The sequence below is a fragment of the Ailuropoda melanoleuca genome, chromosome 1 (genome assembly GCF_002007445.2).
Source record: "Ailuropoda melanoleuca isolate Jingjing chromosome 1, ASM200744v2, whole genome shotgun sequence".
Classification (NCBI taxonomy): Eukaryota; Metazoa; Chordata; class Mammalia; order Carnivora; family Ursidae; genus Ailuropoda; species Ailuropoda melanoleuca.
In genome coordinates, this window is record NC_048218.1 from 150785644 (window position 1) to 150810986 (window position 25343).

At 37.5% G+C, this 25343-nt stretch overlaps 1 protein-coding gene across 4 annotated transcripts in view; it reads right to left on the reverse strand.

Moving 5' to 3' along the window:
- THSD7A (thrombospondin type 1 domain containing 7A) overlaps window positions 1-25343 on the reverse strand; it is a 427484-nt gene that overhangs the window by 59744 nt on the left and 342397 nt on the right. For all 4 annotated transcript variants that reach the window (XM_034668383.1, XM_034668378.1, XM_034668381.1 and 1 more), the window contains 4 exons: window positions 18286-18418; window positions 16902-17005; window positions 3446-3640; window positions 1746-2009 (listed from right to left, as the gene is read on the reverse strand). In XM_034668383.1, the coding sequence (XP_034524274.1) occupies window positions 1746-2009; window positions 3446-3640; window positions 16902-17005; window positions 18286-18418 (696 nt within the window). The remainder of the gene's footprint in view (window positions 1-1745; window positions 2010-3445; window positions 3641-16901; window positions 17006-18285; window positions 18419-25343) is intronic.

Genomic DNA, 25343 nt, shown 5'->3' on the forward strand with positions numbered 1-25343 from the left:
TTCTTCGTGCTTTGAACTGACAAGGCTACGGTATTAAGTCTACTGCCTTTGCTTAATTTTTATTATTTTTGTACTCTGACTTTTGTTAAGTGATCAAACATCTTTATGAGATTCACAGGATATTTTTCAGGTTTTTTTTCTAAAAAGAAGATTGACTGTTAAGTGGCTTACTGACACTCTCCTGCATCTAATTAACATATCAGGATAAAAGTGAGACTATACAAAAGTCATTCTGAAAACTCAAAGGTTATGTTACAAACAAATGATTATCTTCGTGATTCACTAGGCATAATGTGAGCAAACCCTTATAAGCTACATTCCAGGAAAAACATATTTTTAAGAGTGATCTTCAATTTTACATTTTAATGACTAATTATGATCTTCTTCCTTATCATATCATCTCAGAATGGCAAGTGCATTTACATTTTTCCTGGCCTCTAATTTATAGCACTGATGTTATGAGACAGAGAATAAAATATTCAGTTACCCTTACACCTGTTTCTCAAAGCACACCTATTATAAATATTAAATTATTTTTCCTTTTGTAGTTATTGTTCTAAATACATTGACTATCTTTGTTAGGAATGCAGTAACCTGAATATATTAACCTGAAAAATACTCGTATCTAGAGCTTCAAAATTATGGAGTCTTTGGGGCTATTTTCACTAGACTTTGATAAAAGAGGAATTAGGAGATAAGGTGAAAAAAATGGAAATGAATTTTAGAAACTTCTTTGTGGGGGGAGGTTTAAGAGATTCCAATGAATGTGTCACCAATGGTACTTTGATGGTTTATAGAGACGGTTCTATTAGTTCCTGTTGTTTTCTGAAACATATAATAAAACTGGAAGAGCACTGTTCCAACAGCAGAAGCTATTTCAGCAAGGTTGGAGGGTAACTGCCATGTCCCTCTCTCCTAGCAACTTAGCTCATCTTTCTGAGGTCACCTCCACGAAGAAGGTAGGAGGATCCTGTCCAATGTTTGCAAATACATGGCATCTATGATTCAGGCTCCCACGGTAAAGTAATCTCAGTCCAATACAAAAAGACAGATGTATTAAAATAAAAGAATAATTGAAAATATTGCTTAAGGACTACTATATTAAGAGTTTAGAACCAAAGAGTTTACAACATACTCTGATCAAAGATGGCCACTCTTCACAAACTTCTGGCAATTTAATTATTATCACTGTGTTTGGTTTAGAAAACTAAAGTGGGCACAGCTACCTAAGAGAATGTACATTTTTATTTTCTTCTCCCCCTTTTTTTTTGGCTAATCTCAACACAATAAGTAAACAAGAGATATTTGAGTTTTCACTAGTTATGACTTTCAGTCTTCCTTCTCTGACACTTAAATTACATTTCAGGTATATTGCAAATCTTGCCAGTTTGGTTATTAGAAGACTGCCTAGTTTATAACTTTATTTTCAGGTTAAATTCAAATCTCCTCTCCTCCTCCCTCTCTTGTGGGGGCATTGTTGGGTCTATTCGACAGATTCTTGATCAGGACCAAGGGAAGTTTCTGGCACCATTTGTCTACCTGTAAGGCTTTTTTGCCACCAACTTTGGATTTAGTTGCCAACTTCAGGACAAGACAAATGCCACCAATGTCCTGTATGGTGCCCCCAAATGTTCCATTTCGAGCGCAATCTGTAAACCTTCATTTCCCTCCATTCTGATCCACGTTCATTTAACCTCCACCCCCAAAGACAGCAAACATGTAACACAGAAGAAAAATTGGATTACCATGGCTGTTACATCTGGATGTTTCCACGAGCCTGCCATTTTGGTCGTAGCATGCCATTGCTTGGTAACGATATCCTTGACCACATTCCTTGGTATCTCCTTGTGTTTTCACTCCCAGCAACACTTCCACTTTCCCCTCTGGTAAAATGCAGTCTGACCAGTTCCCCACAGGCTGTGCATTATACTTGTCACAAGGACAGTACTGAGTCTCAATCAGAGGGTACAAATGAGAATTTTTACATTTTTCCTTCTTTTTACTTTTTCCTGTGGAGAATTTAAGTTGGAAAATATCGTTATTCATTTCAAGCATTTAATTTTCCTCCTTTTCTAAACTTCCTTTCTCCATTTTTAACCATATTCAACAGTAGCTTATAAATGAATGCTATTTTCTCACTCCACAGTGCTTTCTCTGGAGGCTCATATTAGTACTGGGTGCCTTGCCTAGTGAAATTTTTCTTATTTCCTCATTTTAAAATCACCACTTTGCAGAAGGCGTTCACTGTTGTGCTGAATTTTATACTCTTCGAATGATTAAAATCCTTTCAAATGATCATGCGCTTTCACTGACTAGGGGAGTTTAAGGTAATTGCATAAATCTCTCCTTTATAACATGAATACATGTACAGAAATATGAAATGGAGAGAGAGAGTTGCTGTACTGGACTGTACAGCTTTTTGTTAATTCTAAATAGATGGTGTGGTTATATAGGATTACAATACAGAAAATGAGATTTTTATATTTACTTTCTTGATTATAACTTTGTATCTTTATTTCTGAAGAGTCATCAGTTTTATATACTTGGTGATTAGTGTAGTAAATAATATTCACAGTGAAGATATTTAGTGTCAGAAAAAAGTACTAGGAATGATCTATATATAAATCTAAATAAATTTTTAAAATAAAAAATGAACAGTAATATGTGCTTGAAAAACAATATATCATTTTAACTGAATCACATTTCTATTATATATTTATGTTATATACCATATATCATAATACTATTAGTTATATCACACACAATTGCATGTGTTTTACGTGTATTTATTTCTAACTTTCAGAACGTGCCTTTAGTTTTCAATAGACTTCATTATGACAGGTGGTTCATTTTATAACTTTTAAATTCTGAATAGCCTACTGGCTATTTTTTTTAGGTTTCTTTTTGCCACTGACAATATTTTTGAATGCACCAGGTTTAGTTCAGTATCATAGCTCCTGTTCTTGCTCATTATATCACTGCTTTTTGTCACTGTGACTGCCTTTTAAAATGGAGTTTTCAGATACAAAACTAGTGTCAGATTCCTCTTCTGGGATATGAAGATTAATCTGAGACTGTGACAGTGAGAATGGATTAAGAAAATGAAGTGGCAACTTTCCTTTTGTTCTCCAAATACCTCACAGTCTGCAGGCAATCCACCAGAAGTGTATGTTTAAACCAAAAAAATAATCTACCTATTGTATAGGGAGCCAGCTCAACTTTCAAGGTTACTTTTCCTTTCTACTGAAAGTACATAGCATGTCTGTCACCGCCAACTTACGTTAAAATACACATGTGAATCCACTGGTGTATTACGTATCGGTGTACCAGCAACAAGGCATATCTATGTATTTTCCAAATACATTGTCAGAACTCTCTTGGGACTAACTTTTTAATGTGTTTTCTACATTGACAGTGTTGGCTTTCACACCCCAATTATTCTTACCAACAATAGTGCGCTTTCTGGTCCTAACTGCACCACAGTCTCCATTGCACGAAGAAAACTTGGACCAGCTGGTAAACTGACAGTCATCTTGGCAGGGGATCTGGCAGGCCTGGGTGAGGGCTGGCACGGGGCCTGCATACCAAAGGCATTCATGGATGCCAGCCTGGCCTCCATCTTGCTTTCGACAAGTAATAGCTAAAGGAAAAGCATACAGAGCTGTTTAAAGCAAATTTGAATGTCTATAAGTACTCTACAATTTCGGAATTAACCTAACATTTTCTTACACAGTCAGAGGAATCCTCTTTTAATTCTTTATTTGCAGCAGAAATCTGGGAGGAATGTTTCTAATAATCACAGTAGTCATTAAATTGATCCTGTAGTTTTTTTAATATAACAGATAACCCTCAGTGGTTTTTGTGACACAGGAAAGCGTGCATGTGCATGCACGTGCACGTGCGTGCACGCATACACACACACACACAGCATTTAGTAGTTTTTATTACATGTTATTAAGGATTTCAGGCCCTTATTTAGAAATTAATTATTTAAGAGACAACACAGGGTTCTGATAATAGTTTATGCTGAACATAGACTATTCATAGAGGTCCTGGGAGACACCACATATCTCTAATATTGTTTATATATCATTGGCTGCTCTAGGATTTCTATATAGAAGGGTCTTAGTGGCAGCAAATTGGAAGGTTTGGGTGAGGAGGGGACACTTATGGAACCCGTCTTGTAGCTGCATTTGCATGGAAAGCATGTTATTTTACTACATTGGAAGTTTGTTGGGATGGCTTTGGAGTGGTTAATGGGGAAAGGGGGGCTGTGTCAAAGTCCCCCATTCAGCTCTATCTACAAGTTCTTCATATGCACAAATATCAACCATGGATTTAAAAATAAAAACAAAAATTTTTAGCAATCTTTATCTTATTAAAATCAAGATTTCCACAATTACATACAGGCTCTAAAAAAATGGTCAAATAATTTTAATTCATATACGATTTCCCCCAAGATATTGTTCTACTGGATTTTTTAAAAATCATGTCATATTTTTATTGCTTATTGAACATAGTCATAAAATTGCTTTAAGTTATCAAGACTCAAAGAAAAAGAGCAAGTGATGTTTTAAAGTCCTCTGTCATTTTCTCCCATGGTTTTAAAAATAATTCATTCATTTATTGAGGAAGAAGTTGAAACATTTAGACCTTGGTCCTAAAAGTGTCTTCCTTGAACTAGCTTACATTGCCCCAGTCAGACTGATTTATGTGGCCCTTTCAGGTTTATGATCTAGGCCCTTTCAGGTTTATGATCTAGGCTGGAACTTGATCTCTTTCTTGCTCAGGATTCTAGTCATCATGAAACTAAGGTGAAGGAGCCTGACATTTTGATCCTAAGTTACAGTTAGGGCACCTAGGGTCCCAGGTTAGACAATATTCTTCAGATTTCTATAGTAAAACTTAACACCTAGTGGTAGGGCTCTGTGATGGGTTGTCTAAAAGGATGTAACAGTTTTCGCAAGGGGAGACTTTCTCTGTGTAGGTGAATACAACTTATCACAACTGGTGCAGGAAAAGTTACCTAACTGTGCAAATGTAGGTGAGTATTCATCTAGTTTTTAGCTAAAGATACCTCTTCATTTAATGTTCACAATTTGTATGAAGAGGACACAGGGGTCCCTGAATTTTAAATGCACGAAAACCCGGTAGAGTGAACAGTCGTGGCGGTTATGAAAGTTCTGTGACAGGCGACAGCAACAAGAGCCCTGAAAAGACTCACCACTCGGGAGAGGAATTGTCTGCTGCTCTGTGTTTATACAACTGGTCTAGTCGCAGTTCTCAAATCAGGCTGCGGACCACAATCACCTGGATAGCTTCTGCGAGGTGTCCGTCCCCTTGCCAAACTCAAACATTCTCATTTATCGGTTGAGGACAGGGTCCTGGCCATGAGCATCTCTTAAAAGTCTCCTTGGCGATTCAAGTATGCAGCAGCGGATCAAGACCTCCGCTCCAGCAGGTGATGTACTTCCACTTGCATCAGACACAACTGGAAGACTGTTACAGTGCAAGATTCTTGGATTCATTCCAGAACTCCCAAATGAGATTTCTGTGTGTGGGGTCAGAGGATATGTGTGTGTTTGTCGTTGTTTTTCCAAGCTGCTCAGATGTTCCTTATGCATATTTAAGTTTAAGACCCATTAGCTTGAGTAGTTAAAGCACAAGGAAGGGTCTGGCTGAGATTTGGGAGTAAGAAAGAAAGTGCCTTTGTACTCAATCACCCTGGCACTGTGCCAAGGTTGAGAAACAATGCCGAGCATGTGCGGATGAACTAAGGGAGCTCTAAACATGGGACTCAAGGGGCCTTGCACAGCAGTGAACCAAAGGAGCATGCACATATTTTGGGAGAATGTTAACCCGGGATGGGTGCTGGAGGACTCCCCAGGAAGTGGTATGCTAATGATGTGATTTTGTAATCTGCTGCCACAGGGAGGCAGAGTTGATTCCTTAAACACTGTAAATTTAGTAATCTCTGATAGTTTGTGGGCAAAGTTGTCCCAAGGAAGCACAAGAGGAAGGACTGACAAAGAGGGAAATATTAGATGATTTACTTATCAGGATAGGTAGGAATCTGAAAAAAGACTAATTTGGAAAGTAAGAGATTTGACCATATCCGAACTCTAGGCTGTAAAAGGAGTCCCGCTGTTTATAATAAGAGAAAATACAAAACTAAATCTGGGTTCTTTGAAATAAGACTACTTTTATCTACTCATCCAATTTGACTTTCTGAAACAGAGACCTGAAGAGAAATCATTTGAGAAACTAAACGAAATTGCCTTAGGTTCTCCAATAAGGCTCTCTTTCTAAGGTTCTCTCACAAATTTTATTTCAGAATTGCTCTCTCATCACATTAAGTGATGCCAAAAAAACAAGATAAAATAAAACCACTAACAACACCATTCCAGAAATAAGCTAGTTATTTTGTGCATATCTACACTATTTGCATATATGTGAAGCCCTTTACCCTATATACCTTAAGTATTTCAATTAGTGGAAAAGAAAAAAAAATTAAATTTCCCATATCTGTTCTCAGAAACCCACACAGCATTCCGCTGCCCTTATCTGAGATTTTAGACAGTGTACTTTGAATGAATTACTCATGTAATGTTATCTAAACAAGTAACAACAGCAATATTTGTACAATATATTGAAAATTTATCATACATCTCAACTTGTTTCTATTCTGACTAAGAGGAAACACAACAATTCAAGCAAAGAAATGCAATCTGAAATGAACTTCCTGCTACTAGGGTGAGGAAAATATAAATGCTTGGAAAGGAAACCATCTGGTCTCTCAACTTTATAAACCTTAAAAATAATTTGTAAGATACTGAAAACAGGGTGGTTTAACCATAGAAAAGATGCATCATAATAAGCATGGTTTCCTAGCACGCCAGAAAGCTATATACACCCAGACAGTTGTATCCGTATTTACAGGTGGAGGGTGTATGATGATTATGCAAGGTCTCCTTCGGGCTGAGGTCTTGTGAACAAGATGGGCCAAAACCCATGCTGTCCATGTACTTCATTCACCATGAAAGCTTCTTAGTGAGGTCAGCAAATATCAAAATAATTATTTTAAGGTAAAATTCTTTAACTCTATGTTGATTATATCTGTTTATTTATAATTTTATTTTACTTATATGAGGCACAGCAATTTTTATTTCAGTGTCATGGATAGGCTACTTCCAGCAGGCTCAAAGCCTGGGAGACATCCATGTGACTGCCTTGTGGGTTACATCTGAATTAGGCGAGGCACGCTCAGCCCATGAACACTGAGGGAATGATGGAAAGGTAAGTAAGAGAGTGAGTGTCTTCAACAAATAAATGCTCTGGGAAAGGGAGCTATAGAATTGTTAGATTAAAAGTAACTCAACAAATATTCTAACCAAATGCAACGTGAAGACCTTTATGAACCCTGATTTGAACAAATTGTAGGCATTTTTGAGACAATGGGGGGAAATTAGACATGGTATGAATATAGATGATATTAAAGAATTATTGTTAGATTTGTTTAGTGTTATAGTAATACTACTGTTACATTTTAAAAAATTAAAGTATTTATGGACAATATACATCTTATCTGGCTGGGAGTTGCTTTAAAATATTCCAGCAAAATCTTTCTAAGTGTGTGAGGAGTGGCAGATGACCAAGAATGGCAACATGCTAAAGACTGCTGAAGCTGAGGGAATGAAGTCCACACTACCAGTGCTCATTATATTTATTAGTCTTCCTATTTCTGTGTCTCTTTGAAACTTCCCATAAATTTAAATAAAAAAATTACTCAGTTGAATAAGTAAAATCAATTTTAAAATGTTTTCACGCAGGTTGAATTTTGAGCTATGTTCTAAAGAGAAGAATAATCAAGGTTCCTGGAATGAAAGGGAATAGATAACATTGGTTTGAGCTAAAAGGACACGGATATCTGTGTTATGCATATATGACTATGCAAATGGAACGTTACCAACGCAGCCCTGAAGTAAATCTAATAGAATTCCAAATGCAGTTGCTCATCTTCATTTTCTTGAAGAGGAATGAAACTCCCTTATGATTCAGGATGCACAAAAGACAGAGGAGTTCTCTTGGTCTGCAGATTACCCTTCAGCATGCAAGACCATGTCATTGAGTCTGAATAATCAGTGAAAATAAATGACTAGATCTAAAATGTGCACATAGAAGTCCATTACAGGAAACAGTAGAAGATCAATGCCCCAGTGCAGTGAAAGCTGCTGGATTATATGTAAACAAAGAGTTCAAGGAGCTCTGAGACATTATTTATTAAGTTGAGTAATATTAACATGGTTTACCTCAGAGCAACAGTGTCTGGGTATGTGTTCAACGGACTGAATGCTTAGAGGAGCGATTTTTTCCTATGGTGTTAATGAAAAAAATGGCAAAAGTGAGAACGAATCATGTAGAAATGAAAAAGGAAAAGCTTAATGTGAGTGAAAGCTAGTTACCAAGAGACCTAATTGTGCTTAGAAATAAGACCCAACCCATAAATAATGCAAGAGGGCTCCAGTTGTTTACTGGGTAGATGTAATGATCCCGGGCTTTCTCTTTGTAGAAGAGATTTTCACTGACAAGTTTCCGAAATTACTTTCTAATTACAACTTGTGAGGATAACTCCAGCAGAATGGAAAGAAATGCATTTTTTTTATTGATCCTAAAGAGTTACCAATGATTCCCCAATCTCACTGAGGCTAATAATATATGTGAATATATGTCAAAGTCTTGAATGAGGACTTACTAGGGAGTAATAATCAGCTCCCAGTGGAGTAGCTCAGACGAGGGACAGAGAAGGGCTAACTAACCACATCACAACAAACACCACACCGAGGAACGACCCTAGACAGACCATGGTGTCAAGCTTATTTTATGAGCTATTTCAAAAATAGCACATGCTAATAATAATGTTATGACAGGGCCCTCACAGAGATGTAAAACAAAACCAAAATCTCCACATCAACTAGGATGCTCATATTCACAGGAAATAAGAGCAAACCATTTAAATTTAGAAATAATTCTAGAAGTTTTTAAAAAAAATAGCTTTGTAACTAAAAAGTAGCATTGTAAATGTGTAAAATATTAGTGGTAACTAATATGCATATTAGTCAAAAAGTGTTTTACAATCATGTCTCTGCAAAATTTCTTTAAAGCAAGTAACTTTGCTCTTTGAGTTATGTTGAGCATGGCTCTTTCCTACCTCATTCTTGATCCACTTTCATTCTTTTCCTTTTCATTGCATAATAATCTCTGAAAATCAACACTTTAATGTGAATTACTGAGATAAATTAACCTAGATATTCTGGGCCTAACCTTGACACCGCTTCTAAAATGCAATATTTTAAAAAGAACAAAGTGGGCCAGAGTTTAAGTAAAGGAATGATGTCAAGGGTATCAATAGAGCTTAGGCCACTTAATTTTAAGCACAAGATTTAAACATGTTTGCTCACAAAAAATATAACTTCATAAATTATAGTTAAATACTTACATTTCACATCATTTAGATTTAATTCTTGTAGAGGGAGAATTAGAACTTCCTTTTTCCCCCAAGACTTTCCTTTATAAACTTTTAAACCAACAGATGATGTAGGGTGAGTACTTTTGGGACCAGGAGGGTCCCTGCCATATGTTATAGCATGTTATCAAAGGGTTTTTTGGGGTTTTTTTTCCTCTTTTTTGCGATCTATTTGAGAATGCATCTGAATCATACTGGCTTCCACATAAAGAGACTGATGTCAGATCTTGGTGACAGGTCAACATTATAACAGACAGGCAAGGATACAGAGGGGATGGGGGATTAGGATAGACAGGGTTGACCCTAAGAATTATTAACCATACACCCATCTAATTTGCAGGAAGTACACTTGGCAAGAAACAGCATGAAGATCAACAAAGAGTTTGAACAAGAGCAAATCTGAAGTTATTTTATGAAACTCAGCATCTCACCTATGATACGTTTACATCATACTCATGTTATAAATGTGTCATAAGGTAATAAACACTGGAATAATACATATACATTTTAAGTAGCAGTGATTGACATTGCCCCTCAGGGCAGACACAGAGAAAAAAATAATTGAATTATCCAAAATTGTCATTATTATGAGCCATGTATTTAGTTTTGACTACAACTCTAATGGTAAGTCTGGCTGCAGCTATTATGGCCAAGTTTCAATGATATAATCATTGACTCATATGCTATAAGTTAGCCTTCCAAGCACCATCCAAACTGTAGACATGTGAGCAGAGAGAAAAGACAGTAGAAATTACCATTCTATTTAAAGTTTATACACAAGTGACTCAAGTAGTATGAAACAAATAAATATAAGCTGTCTATTCACCTAGAAATAGAATGTGAACGTAATTTCATGTTATTTCCATTTATTTATTGACAATATTATAGGAAAGATGTCTATTTTAAAGGCCCTCTAAAATTTCCCTATAACATTTAAGAATGATTCCAGTTTTAAAGTTGCTAAATCTGCTCAAATTCTTCTTTAAAATATCTCTCCTTTATTTCTTACACCTTTAGAATAAAATTTCTTGGACCATACCATTCTCAATATCCAAAGCCTTGCTAAAATTCTTCATTGTGTCTAATTTCCTATTGCAACAATATTCCTTCTCCCTCTCCTCCTCTCTTGCCCACCCCCTCCCCCCTTCAAGTATTCAAATCCTCCTGAGTGTGTCCCTTTGCCTCTAACTCACTGACAGGAACTACGGGCAAACTGCTCAATTCACTGTTCCCTACACGTACAGATTTTATTTTGTGCCTTTTTGCTTTCATCATCCTAGATTTAAATGTCATTTCCTCTGTCACTATGCCCTATTGGTGGTTACCTCTTTTTATGTTTTCTTAATTCTGTAGTGGTTTTTCTGTATACACATTACTAATGTATTACTAATAGGCTTAAAACCTGAATCATGTATACCCATAGAATATTACCTACCATAAGAAATAAGTGAAAACAATTTATTATATATTTTTATTCTCTTGACAGTCTGGGCCCACCACCATCTAGGCAAGAGGCAACATGTAGCATGTATTCAACAAATATTTGTTTTACAAAAGAATGCATTGTACTGAATGATATTCAGAAGTTTGAACTGGCTTTTAGGGTCTGGACTTAACCTGTTCCCACAGCTTTCTGAGAGAGCTAGTATCCACAAACTTACCGCTATGTACAGTGGAAAAGGAATTTTTTCCCCCAAGACACTGGCCCTTCGTTATTGCTATGGACTGAACTATGTCCCTGGAAATTCAGGTCTGAACACCCAATGTGCTCGCATTAGGAGATGTAGCTTTTGGGAAGTAATCAGGTGGAGATGAGGTCATGAGGGTGGGGTTCTCACGATGAGGTTAGTGCCCTCAGAAGGAGAGATCAGAGAGCTTACTCTCTCCCTCTCTCTACCATGTGAGGACATAGCTAAAAAGTGATCATCTGCAAGTCAGAAAGAGAGATCTTACCAGAAGCAGAATTAGCCAGCAGCCTGATTTGAACTTTTCCAGCCTCCAGACTGTGAGATATAAATTTCTCCGCTTAAGCCATCCAGTCTATAGAGTTTTGCGATAACAGCCTAAGAAGACTGATACAGCTATCAGCACAAAGTTTTAAGCACTTACTTTATAGAGGATTTCTAATGTTTTTATTGATACACTTGATAAACTTAAGGAAAATATCCTGTTTTATAGCAGAGTAGCTAATTCAATTTAGAGAAGACTGTGATTCTGGGAATGCTTGATACAAAATTTCCCTTCACCATTATTTTACTTTTCCTTTAAACTGTAATGGGATTGGGTCATAAATAAACATGTCCCAAAGTTTCAGAGCATATCAATTTTCTTTTAAAGCTCTTTATGTTCTGATGTAATACTTCTGAAAGCATTTTCACATAGTTCTGAAATATAGAGAGCGTAGACTTGGTCAAGACTGCATTTATTTGATTGGAGTAGAATCTTCCTGTATTTTTCCATCCGTGTCATTTCAACCAATTTCTGAGTAAGGCTGATTCTCACTAATTTGCTTTATAGTGAGCGTTGATGCTGGGATGGTAAGCAGTTACAGTCACTTGTTAGTTAAAGAGACTCTGGGACCATAATTGTTTCCCAAATCCTTTGCAGTGTATCAACACAGACAATTCTTACAATTGGAACAATTATGCTATTAATAGCAAATATGAAAGTCCGTCCATAATGGCCATTTTATTGTTAACCGTTGGCTAAAAGTAGGTGTAGGTGACTGGAAAAGAGGAGACTTAGGATGGCTGGCTGGTAAGCTGGTTAAAGAGAATTTAGAGGCCTATTGTTTTACTATTGTGCAAGGTTCAAGTCATTTGAGCCAATCTGAATCATAATAGGTGACCTTGTAAGTATTCTGCTGAGTGCTGCATACTGTATGAGACACACACATTCTGTCCTTTCTACACATACTGAGTAAATGAACTCTTACCGTCCAGTTCTTGGGTATGATTTATCAGCTTGTAGACAGCGGGATTATGAGGATTTTCTCGCTTGTCTTCAATAGCCCATGTATAATCTGCTTTCACCTTTCACTCTTCTTAAAAAATTCTACTGATAAAGTTTGAGAGTCAAAGTTTCATTTCTCACAATGTTTCATCCTAAAGGTGCATATTCTACGACTGTGACAGTGTTTAAAGTCCACTGCTCTTATAACTAAAATAGATCCTTTAATGTTGAATTGAATGGAAAGATTTCTTCCCAAGTGACCAGATAAACTTCAGGGGTTCTCTGATCCTACTGAGTAATGACTATTTAGCACTACTAGAAGTTGTGACTCTATTATTGATTATCTGGCTTCAGAGTTTAGATCGGGGGTTCAGCAAACTTTTTCTGTAAAGCACTAGATAGCAAGTATTTTTGGCTCTGTGGGTCATATGGTTTCTGTCACAACCTGCTCAACTTTGCCTCATTATCATGGAAGCAGTCATAGGCCATAGGGAAAGAAATGGGTGCACTTGTGTTCCAATAAACCTTTAGATGCAAAAAAATAGAACAACAACAAAAACAAACAAAAAAATCCTCAGGCTGTGGGTTAGATTGGGTGCATAGACCACTGTTTGCTGACAGCTGGTCTAGAACAAGAGTTTGACAAAAGCCATGCGATAAGCATTTGTATCTTTAGAATCAGAGAATGCTAAAGTTAGCAATCCCATAGATTAGCTCACATAGTGTCATTTCCGACCCAAGCAAGGGAATAGTAATATAAAGCTAAAGTCATTAAAGTTCTTTAGGTAAAAAGGAAGCTTAAACAGTATACAAATGTGAACAGATCAGAGAAAAAAGAAACTTATTAATGGGAAAACACAATAACCACCTCTCTCCTGTACAATATATTGTAGAGATCTTAGCCTCTCCTACGGCTTCATCAAATCCTTTCACGGAAACGCTACCCAAATTTCTATCTGCTGTCCAAAGCTATCTCTAGAGTGACATTCCTACATTTCAATGCATACCTGGATATTTCCAGTTGGCTCCCCTGCCATCATCTCTAATGCACCAATATTACAACTACTCTCAAGCTGAAAATATTGGAGTTAAAGAACCATATGATCATCTTTGAGTCACTTATTTCTATCTCTGCTTCTACAGTTTGCCACTAAGTCTTAAAGTTATTTTCCTTTACTGCATGTTGAAAATCCACTTATTTTTGCCCATTCCCCCTACTGCGGTTCCAGTCTGAGCCCCTATTACTTCAGCCTCATATTGCTACAACCCTGTGCTAGCTGCCATCCAGACCCACACGTCTATCATTCTAGTTTATTCTGTACATGCTGACAGATAAAACGGTGCTTTCACTAGGTCCTTGTTACTGAACTAGGTCACTTACTGAACGAGGCCTAAAATACTGATACTGACATTTATAGCCTTCCACAAAATCACCACAGGCTCTAGCTCACATCTCTGGGGCTTCAACCTACCCAATTTTCTGTGAACACTTTTAATGTTTTTGTTTTTCTTTCCCCAAATACTGAGCTTGTATAATTGATTTTATTTTCTCAACTTTCTATTTAATTCTAATATTATGGTACAAGCAAAGTCCCAGCCCATCGTTTAGGTCTTTCTTCAGTGCTTTAGCTTCAAATGATTGCTTTTGCAACGGATCAGTTTCAGTCTCCAACTCCTACTGGTTGGGTTACGTTACCGGTGATCTCGTTTCCCTAACTGAATGTAAGCTCCCTGAACATAGGCCTCCTTTGCTGACATTCCTGGCTCTTTCTACACAGTATTCTGAATACAATCACAGTTGAATGAGTGACTGGAACTTGAAAGTCTGACGTACGTGAGAAAACGGGGGGTAGCTTCTCTGTAGTCTTTGCGGATTGATCCTAATCCTTACCATATAGTTATTTCAATCAAAAAAACAAAACAAAACAAAACAACAAAACCTAGTATGAGTTGGCATTTTAGTCTCTGATCAGATAAGAACAAAGATGAAAATAGCAAGAATCTGACAGGTCAATCATGCAGAGTTCTGAAAACAGCCATGACCATCAAAGGAAGAAAATTCTGCCTTTTTGCCACTAGCAAAAGATATTTTTGTACTATTAATTTTCCTCATTTCATGTTTCTGTAAGAATATAGGCTCTAAGAAAAAGCATCTTTAATCTCCCAAGGCAACAAAGAAAAAGGCTATCTTCATATGGAAGTCAAAGGGGTTCTTCTGAATGTATTCTGTATTTATGCAGAAATGATTGGTTATAATGCAACTTTTTCTTCCCAGATATCCTGAGAATAGAAGAGATCGATATGCCAAGATGAGAAAACATTATTTAAGTACAGGCAGAGGAAGAGGCACCAGAAACAGGAAACCAAGAATGGAACAGTGAGAAAGGCAGGAGAAAGTAGCGCTGAGGAAGCTAGAGGAAGCTCCCCCTTTCATGCTGGCAGTGGGTCACAGTATCAGATACTATGAAGCAGACGCCCAGGAGGAGGGATGAACAGAGGTAATTTTCAGTTGGAAATGAGACAGTTGCCAGTAATCACAGAAAGAACAGTTTTTATGCAGATTGCATGTCGAAAACCAAAAGGCCCATGTTAATATTGTTGCTTTTATGCCTACTATGACCTCTATGCACATTCCCTGGGGCCATGATCTAACAGGAAGGCAGAAGGAATTAACACTGAAGGAAGACTTAATATGTACGAAGCACTGTGGGGATCATTATGTTCTCAGCCTCTGAGGGAGGAAATGAATGAACCACAGTTGTGCAGTGGTTAAGGAATAATTTGGAACTGAAGCTGTTTTCACACTTTTGTTGTTTTACCATATCTCAGGTTTCCTCCCATGCTATTCTATAAAGATGTGGCTTTCATCTGCTTTACCTAACTTCATTTCACACTTTGATCCCTGGGCATTATCTGTGCATAGATTGCAGAATATGAAAATTGGAAAAATCCTGAAAGATCATTTGGTCCAACCCTCTTTTTTTTTTCATGTAAATTAACTGAGACCCAGGAAAGTGAAGGGATGAGCAAGACTCAACCTGTGTTAGTGAAAGAACTAGACTAAAACTCATGTTTCCTGATTCCCAAACTCAAGACTGTTTCATTATAAACTCTACACAGGTCCCGAGTTGCATGCAACTGTATGCCTGACTCAGGAGGAATGAGCAAGGTAGAACGAGAAGCTCCTGCATCACTAAATTTCTCAACGAATGGTTTGAAATGGGGAGAATGACTTGCAATTCTAAGTACCTGATTCTCTCTAACTGTAACAGGAGATAGTGAATGTTTTCACCATAGCTGATGGGAGGATAAGGAAAATTAAGCATATGAAATAAAATTCTAAAAATCACTAGGTAGTTACTATTACTTATAAACTAAAACTTAGGTTTTCAAATAAAGATTTCTAAAAGGACGATGATAAAAATAGAAGATGTTTACCAAAAAGAAGCTATTTTTCTCAAGTTAAAAAAGCAACCTTCTCACTGTCAAGGATCAAAATCAACAAAAACTGGAATTCTGTATGTTCAGACTTTTGCATCATCACCACATACATAACCACAAATGAGGGGGCAAAATACGTTTTTATGAATTAAAAAAAAGGTGGCTGTGTATTTAATTACATGTTCAGCTACATTTTAAGTATGTAGTAGGAACTACATCCTCAAAGTCAATATAAATAAAAGCAATCATGTTCTCTAAAGGCTGAACTTGCTACAAGTATCAACAACATGCTTCAAAGCTTGGAATGTATTAACCACAGTATCTAGTAAATAACCATACTACCCAGTAAATGTTGGAAACGTTTCTGTCACTCATTTCTGCAAGATTCCATGTTCTCTAGCAGAGCAGACAGATTGCAGTCCACATATGGCAGGTTTTGAGTAAATAAATCTGCCATTTGAGAATCAGTACTGAATATGGACAGGATTGGGTACAGCCATGGCAACATTAGTAATGTCACTGCTGAGAATTTCTGGAAAGTTAACCAATTATAGTACATTACATGCATGCACATATCTAGTTCATATGGATGGGCAAAGCTGTAAGGATCTTATTGACTATGAGGGTGACAAGCAAACCACTATGGAAGGCCACCCTCCAAAAACTAACCAAAAAATCCCAAACAAGCTGCAGGGTACCATACAGTCATAACCTTCTCAAGAACTTGCTTTGATTATCTACTAAATATGAATGAAGGAAAAATTCAACCAGAGGAGTTCTAGGCTCCTGTCAAAGAACAAAGGACACAATTGAAAAGGATGGGTCTCCGTGTCGCCCTGTTAGGTGGAACTGGAAGAAGCAGACCGACGTCTGCCGCTTTGTTCCTTAAGCATGGCACCCGAGCGACGAACTAAACAAGCCAGTGGCTAAGGGAGTGATGCTGGAGAAAGGAAGAGCGAATCAAGTGTGGAACGGAGCTTCCCACCTCTCGCCTGGCGTCCGGGCCCGCAGCCTTCCTGCGCTCCGGGGCTGGCCTGCCGCACGCTCCACGGGACTAACTGGCACCGGCGCCATTTGTGAGTCTTCCACCTGCAGGGAAACAGCAGAAGCTCATAGGGAGGAGGCGAAATGCCCGGCAAGCCACGGAGAGACGGTGGCATGGAAACACGACTTTGACCACTGCACGTGGGAATTTATTTCACAATGCTCAGTCCTATGTATATGTAACTTAGATCTCTATCGAGACGTTGTAGAAAGCAGCATTAAATATACAAGGACTTTCCATGGCCACGGAGACAAGAGTTCATCATTGTCAATTTCTATAGAAACGAATTCTATAGATTCATTCAGCCTTTTTTTTAATTGAAGTGTAGTTGATAATTGTCACTTTTTTTTTAAAATTAGGACTGCCATCAGATGTAGCAGATAGTACTAGAAGTGATGCATTCCATTTCAATAACATATGTTTGTTTTATATTCAAGGTATGAAACTGTATTCGAGTCATGAGGCTTCTGTATGGTATCTTTCGGTTAGCACTGTAGGGGTAACTCCGAAACTGCAATTACAATACATTTTACAGAAACAAATCTCTCAAATAAATAAGTTTGGGGCTGACAGTCGTCAATCAGTGTTCAGAGTAAACATACATTTCTACTGTTTGTCATATCAGAATACAACACAGAGAAAATGGCAAATTTGCCATCAGATCCATCAGATTCATCTTGAGCCATTTTGTGATCACACGTTCCATCAGTTAATGCCGTAATACATCATCTGTCATCAGACTGCAATTACGTACCACATCAAGTTTCAATTAGGTGCTTTCTTTTAATAGTTACGAGAAAAAAGTTCCCTAATAATTATCAAGATGGTGATATATAGCTTGAATAACCTGAATTTTCCTTGAGGTGGCCACAAACGAACAGCACGGACATCTGATGAGCATCACTGAAATAAAGATGTCATTTTGTGAACCAGAATGCCAGCATTTACGAGGAACAGGTGCTCTTTGGAGCCAGGGGAGGAATGCATAGGCTATTCCTCTACCAGGAAAAGAACTACTTATGTGTTTCATAATTATTAACCATTTCTCTGAATTCCTTATAGCTTATATCACCATAAGACATGTCCCCCAATCCCTGGAGCTAGTGATACAGTTTGGAAATTTACACGAGTGTTTGTCCCCCTGGAGATAATTTCGGTAACAGGGCAGCTCCCCTAAAGAGGCAAGAGATGGCACACACAGCCATAACCAGGGCAAAGGCCACTGAGCCCACGGGACGGTCGTTGGCTCTCTTTTCTCATCGTCGGAAAGAAAACGTATTTGCTCAGTGCATTGCTTACAACGGTTTTTCTGTAACCCCATTACCTGTAGCTCTGGCACACTTGAGGGGCCTCACAGACTTTCTCCTCATAGAGCGGGTCCGTGCAGTCCCTGCCTCCGTTGGCTGGCAGCTGGATGATGACCCGGTGCCGAGACTGCTTTCTGACTCCGGAGTCCCCTGGAAGGAGGCAGCTGTTTAACTGCTGTACCCTGCACTGATAAAACCATCTCCAAATACCAGCCTGTGTGAAGAAATTACATTGCTTCCAGCTACATGTGTTCTGACATCCCTGAATGAGAGGCCTCATCTAGTCTAATCATTTTCTAAATTCTCCAGACCCTTATATGGAGAACCCGATCAATTTATATTCAAAAATGTGAAGAACAGAGAAAACAGTTCCATAGTCAACTAGCCTTGCTAATGTGCAGATACAAAGTAATGGCTCTTTTGTATATTTCTTTCCGCTTGAGAAATATGACAGGTCTAATTAATTTATTTTCCTCTACCTTAAGTTTATTTTTATGTCATTTCACTAGTCCTGTTTACCACATGGGACTCATACAGTTCTAATGAATCTTTCTTAGGAGACTATATTCAGTGTTTTAAAGTGAAATTTTATTTCTTTGTTATTCACTTAATTTGAAATGCATACCTCATAAATTATTCTAGTCATTTATTATTCATATTAAACAGTTTAAGATCTTCAATTCAGGTCACATTCTAAACATCAGGGCTGTAAGTAGTGAAATGAAAGTGGTTTCTTAGAGGCAGAATTTTTACAGAAGCATTCACAGCAGCAATTACTGTAAGGAAATAACTCCAAATTATGTTCAAAAAATCCAATGGAAATAATTAAGATTTACCTTCAATGAAGATACCAACTTGACAGTATTACTCATCTAAAGATATCCAAATATTTTAGTATTTGAAAGAGACAATGTATATAAGACTTGCCAACTTTAATAAAAGATATTCCAATTTACAATATATAGACTTTAAGTAAAGACAAATGACCACATGGCACAATTTTACTTACATTAGAATTCCTCTGATGCATTTCTAGTTTTTGCAAGATCATTAAATATTTGATACGCAGATATAAGAACTGAGAAATTTAGAAGGGTTAGCAGTCCCTAACAATGGATGGTTAATAAAAAATTAAAAGAAACTTTCCTAAAGTTACTGTGTTAGTAGAAAAATGTGATTTGACAATTAGAACTTTCTAATCAGAAACATCTTTCCTTATGAAGTCGGGATATTCCCCAACATGGTCTGGGCAAATGACTCCCAGCAATGTGGATTGAAGATTTCTGTACTAGAGCAGAGAAAGAATCAGATTAAGGATTCCTAAATGTCTGACTATGTAGGAGAATTTCTTTCAAAAACTGAAAATAACAACAAAAACAGATTTCTCAGCCTATACCCAGGACTACTAAGTCAGAATCTTGGGAGCTGGATTTGGGAATCTGATTTTTACAAAGTTTGGCAGAGAATTGTGAATGAAGAGCCAAGTTTGAGATCTACTGGAATAGATAACCTTGTATATCTTATCCCAATTTAAGATTCTAGGGTTCACATGTAACTTTTTAGGATTATTCCCATTGTGGGGGAAACCCGTACTATTAGTGATTGTATTACTAATTCAGTGAATAATTAGAATACGACAGGCAATAAAGTAGGGAATTAGGGGCTGGAGATAGTGGGTAGCAGAGAATTAAAGCATCTGAAAATATTGTCAAAGTCTTTTTCTTTTTAGATTGTTATAACAGCAGTTTGAATGTCAGTTGCAACTTCTACATATTAAATATCATTTATCAAGGAAAGATCAAAAAAAATTCTAATAAAATTGCTATCGCTGCCTCCATTCGTTATGTTATTCCAGTGGCCCCTATTTTAAGACCCAGGTGATAAATTCCTCTAATAATTTAGAGCTAGGAAAATTTTGTTTCCCTTAACAATCTGTTAAGACTCTTACAGGCTTCTATGTTTTGCTTTGTTCACTAGAATCTCAGGGCTAATTTTCTTCTCAATTGCAGGAGCTTACCTTAACTTTGACTTTATAGTGTAATCTTTCTCTTCTTCTCCCCAACTCCATGTACTACCTGACTCCAACCTTCTTTTACACTTTCTACTACTCTTCTTTTTTTTAAAAGTTATGATCTGTCTTTCACCTTTTTACAAGAGTATACAAACTACTTATCCATTCTTATCATTTGTTTAGCATTGGGGGAAGGAGGCAGGTGTTTGTTTAACAGGGAAAAGAAGGAAAGAACATGGAGGAGCAGGTCTTTGTTTCCGGGATGGTCAAGATTCTCAGAGTGAGGAACTCACAAACCCTTCTCCACCTGCAGGTAGACAATAGACATGGAATTGAGACCCAGGGATCTGGAACTTGGAGGAGACAATGAGTTCCACCAATGAGCTCAGCGGCACTTATACAATAAAGCTCCTCATCACTAACTTTCGCATGGGACACAGGCAGTGCTGTTCAGACTGGAGAAGCAGTAGGTAGTGTTTCAGTCCGACTTCATTTTTCGACTTGAAAGCAAAAATTTCACCTCAGGTACAACTCTGAAACATTCTAGTGCCTTTTCATCACGACGTCCACAGCTTGTATTTGATATATAAGATCACGATAACTCTTTTCACTTCCATAATTGATTCCACAGTGGCAATCCGCTTACTCTTAAAAAACTTCAAATACCTTGACCTCATGCAGCCCACAGAACAGAGGCTGTGAGCTGATGAAAGCAGCACCTTCCAAAGCTGTAACACCTACAGAGGAAGTTTAATGGGGTTACACAGGAAGTATCATGTCCACGTTTCTATCCAATGGGAGGTGCGTTGACTCTCAGATCTCAGTTAGGAAATTACCTGTATACTCATGAAACAGCACTGTGGAGCTCAGCCAGGTTACAGTGCCCTCAGATCAGAATGCAAAGGGATGGCCCATACGGCACATATTTTAAAAGAAAAGTGGAGGGTTTCTCACTAATAACTTGAGCTGGCAAACTTGGAATTTTACAACCTTCATAGTTTCTTGTAAGGATCTTCACCCAATTTATTGTTTGTGGTTGATAGACATACACAGTTTCCATTTATCTTTGTGTCTTAGTAGCTAGAACACCAGTCACACATGGTAAGGATTTAATACATATTTGCTTACATGAGCAAACACATTTATTTCACTTCTCAACTAGACTGTTAGTTAACATCTTCTGTTTCCTTTTATCCACTTCCTTATAGTAGGAAGCACAGGGGTACGAAGTCTATGCACTGAGAATTAATAAAAATAAGCGGGGCGCCTGGGTGGCACAGCGGTTAAGCCTCTGCCTTCAGCTCAGGGCGTGATCCTGGCGTTGTGGGATCGAGCCCCACATCGGGCTCTTCTGCTGTGAGCCTGCTTCTTCCTCTCCCACTCCCCCTGCTTGTGTTCCCTCTCTCGCTGGCTGTCTCTCTCTCTGTCGAATAAATAAAAATAAAATCTTTAAAAAAAAAAAAATAAAAAAATTAAAAAAATAAGGGATCGTTTTGTTCATTGGAAATAATAAACATGGGGAATATAAAGAAATATTCCTGTAGTGTTTATACTTGAAAATATCTATCTAGGATAGAAATAGATATTCAGAAGACAATTATGTGATAATGAGGCACACAGACTCAGAGGGTATGCAATCTCTCACATAGTTACAGCATTTTACAGATTATCTTAAGACATTCAAGATAAATTTCACCAGAGAATTTACTTGATGGAGGATTTAAAGGGCAGGCAAAACCGAGACTTGTTAAGCTAGATGGGGGAAGGATGGCAGGCTGGAGCAGCAGAGTGCTAGGAAATTGAAAGGGAAGTATTTCATGCAAGAAGCAAACTGTAGAAGTAGTTTTCATATCTTTGGGGGTAACTCTAGTGCCATATTGCTTCAGGGCATCAAGGTAGAATAGATGTCTCTGCAATACCCCTTCCAGTTCTCAAGTCAATAATGCAGTTAGAAAAAAAGGAGTGAACAGAATTTGAACAGTGAAATGTATTATTTAATCAAAAGTATTGCTATTCTTAATATCATAGGTACAAGTAATTTATATGCACAAATGTTGCCTATTTTTTTTTTTAGAAAAGTCCTGTGTAAAAATTTATAAAAATTTGGAAAAAGTTAACAAGTGTATTGGTTTGGGGATTAAAACTACTCTCTACTCAATACTGATCTTTATCAGCATTGACTTTCAAGACATACCTTGAGAGAGGGCTGAATAACATTTCAAATAATTCTTTTTGTTCTTCCTGGCATGCTAAGCTATTCTATTCCATCTTCTGCAATACGACAGTGTAATTTTACCTCTTTAAAGTGATTTTTAAAGGGAGGGTGGCTCCACATTTTCATAAGTTTAAAACTCTAATAAGATTTAGACTTTACCTGCAGAATTAAAAAAACACCCTATCCTTGAGTTGATTTTCTATTGCTATTATCTATCCTTGAACATAGAACCCCATTTACTATTTCTAATTGTGTGCGGAAGTCAGTGTTATTTCAATGAAGCTTGGATTATTCCCATTTCATACCAAATAATGGAAAAGGAAGAACACCCTAACCACATGTCATTGCTTTTTTTCCCTTACAACAATAGGCTAGTTTTCTATAACACCATTGTATCGTTATTATCAGTTAAAGCAGAGTCTACAGGCAAAAACAGAACAAGCTTCTCCAGGCACACAATGCATCTTGGCACTGTTGTCCAATAGCAACCCCCTCTCCCACCCCCTAGGCTTTATTTCCTCAATACACAATTAGAGTTATTCTTTTTAAGTCTGAGTGCTTAGGTTTCGGGTTTCTGAAAGCCTTTTGTTACATGAGACTCAATACAGAGCTTCCAAATGGAACAAGCAGGCTGGTCTCCTGCTCCTGCTGAGATGACCTGTGCTCAACCAAACACAGCCCTGCCTCTCCGAGAGCTTCCTGTCACAGGACAGCAGTTTCTGAGCTGGTGTTCTTGCCCTCCTTGGCCACCACCACCCAGGAACTGCAGGGGAGAGAACAGTATCCTAGTGGCACCGTGCATTTCAATTCACAGCAGTTACTAAATCCTTCAAGAGACCAGCCCAACTAAACTCATTCTGTATCTCACATGTCTGTCAATCACCACAAGCCCCGCTGCCACCACCCTCTCCTGAGCACCTGCACGTGTCTTCCAACATCTGGACTCACAGCGCTCCCTACGTGCATAACCCGATTTTCAATTTCTCATTTTATACCATCCTCCAATCCTTCCACCTTAACACCCGTTAGAACACATGGTCTCTCAACTTCTATCTCTCCTTGGAAAGTTTCCTTTGTATTTTTTGTCAGGGGAAGTTGATTCTAGCCATTTCCTAGACTTTTCTTCTTTTATCTTAAAAAAATCTCCGACTCCTCTGTCATCAACATTCCATCAGCTATGCACCTTGTCAGAGCCAGCTACCAACATTTCATTAATTAACAACTTTAGAACGTCCCTCACTTGTAATCCTTGCTCTTCCTACCCCTGCCACCACTCTGCTGGCTTTGGCAACCACATGGTTATTCCATGCAAGGTGCTGGGCTCTGAATTACGGTACCTCCTCATCCTCAATGACCTTCTCCTCCATTTCAATCAATTTCTAGCACTTTCCGTTCATCCTCTGATGCTATTATCATTAGCACTTGCACACTCATATTAAAACATCTTACTTTCCTATCATTCCTCCTAACCTTCCAGTTCAACGGCTTCAGTTCTCATTTTACTAAAATTCTTCAAACTCAGCTGAGACTGCCAGTCCACTTTTCTTATTACTTTTTCATTATCTATAATTCCCTTCATGACCTCACTTCCATCCCAACCCAACTGAGATTCCATACTCCATTGTTACAATGAGGATTCCCTTGAAAGCACCCTGGATTCCCTGTACCTCTCTTTTTTTCCTTGTACTCTCCTGGAAAAGCCCCAACTCTAATCAAAACCAATTATTTTGTTACACGTTTCCTGCACTCAGGCAGCTGAACATGGCTGGAGAAACAATGACAATTGTGTTGAGCAATCCTTTTTTAAAGACATGATGAAGTGGGCACTCCATGGTGCTTAGAAATTCTATATGTTATTAGCTTGTCTGCTTTTGCATTCTCCAAAGTGATGTCACATCTTTTCTTTCATCAACCCCCCTGTACCCATGCCTTGATCCTTCCTACTTATTGAGAGATTAGAACAATCATTAAATGCCTGGTCTGTCTCATATCACCAGATTGTAAGCTTCCTGAAAGCAAGGAACATTGATTTCCTTTCTTACCGCTATATCCTTTATATTTAAAACTGTGCTTGGTATATTATATTTATTTGAGAAATCTTTGTAGAAAGAAAAAAATGAATAATTGCTTAAAATAATACATATAATGTTTAATGACATGATGAGCATTTAAAAACAATTATCTGTAAACATATCAACATATACTTAACAAATAATAATCACATTTTTTTCTTCATCATGATCTAAATACTTTTCTCACACTGATACACAAACTTCTAAGAAAAGACTACATTTAATAAGTCAAATTAAAACATTCACTAGACACTGACCATATGCAGCATGGAGGTTATTTCCTACAGGAACTTAAACAAAAAGAAAATATGGGATGGATGGATGGATGGATAAACAAACAAATAAATAAACAATAGGCTAACAAATTTTATGTCAGTTGGACCATGGTTCACAAAGCATAGAGGACGTTACCATATATTATCCCATTTGTGCCACAGAACAACTCATAGATGTTATAAGCAAGGCTTGGCAAACTTAAATATCTTGCATAAGGTTACCTGGCTGCTAAGTGGCCAAGACAGGTGTTCAAACCAGATTTGCTGAGAAAAATTTACCTGATTCCTCACTTTTGTGACTATCCTAGAATCAACTTAATGGAATATTTTATTTTTTTCAACTTTATTTCCTTGAAATACTTAAGAGCATTTCAACTTTTAAAATACTTTACTCAGTAAAAGGATGTATTTAATATAAGAAAAAGGCAAAGGTTTTTCCCACCTTCAAAAATTTCACTTAAAAATGTTAGGTTTATGTTAGTTTATTAATTACATGATTATA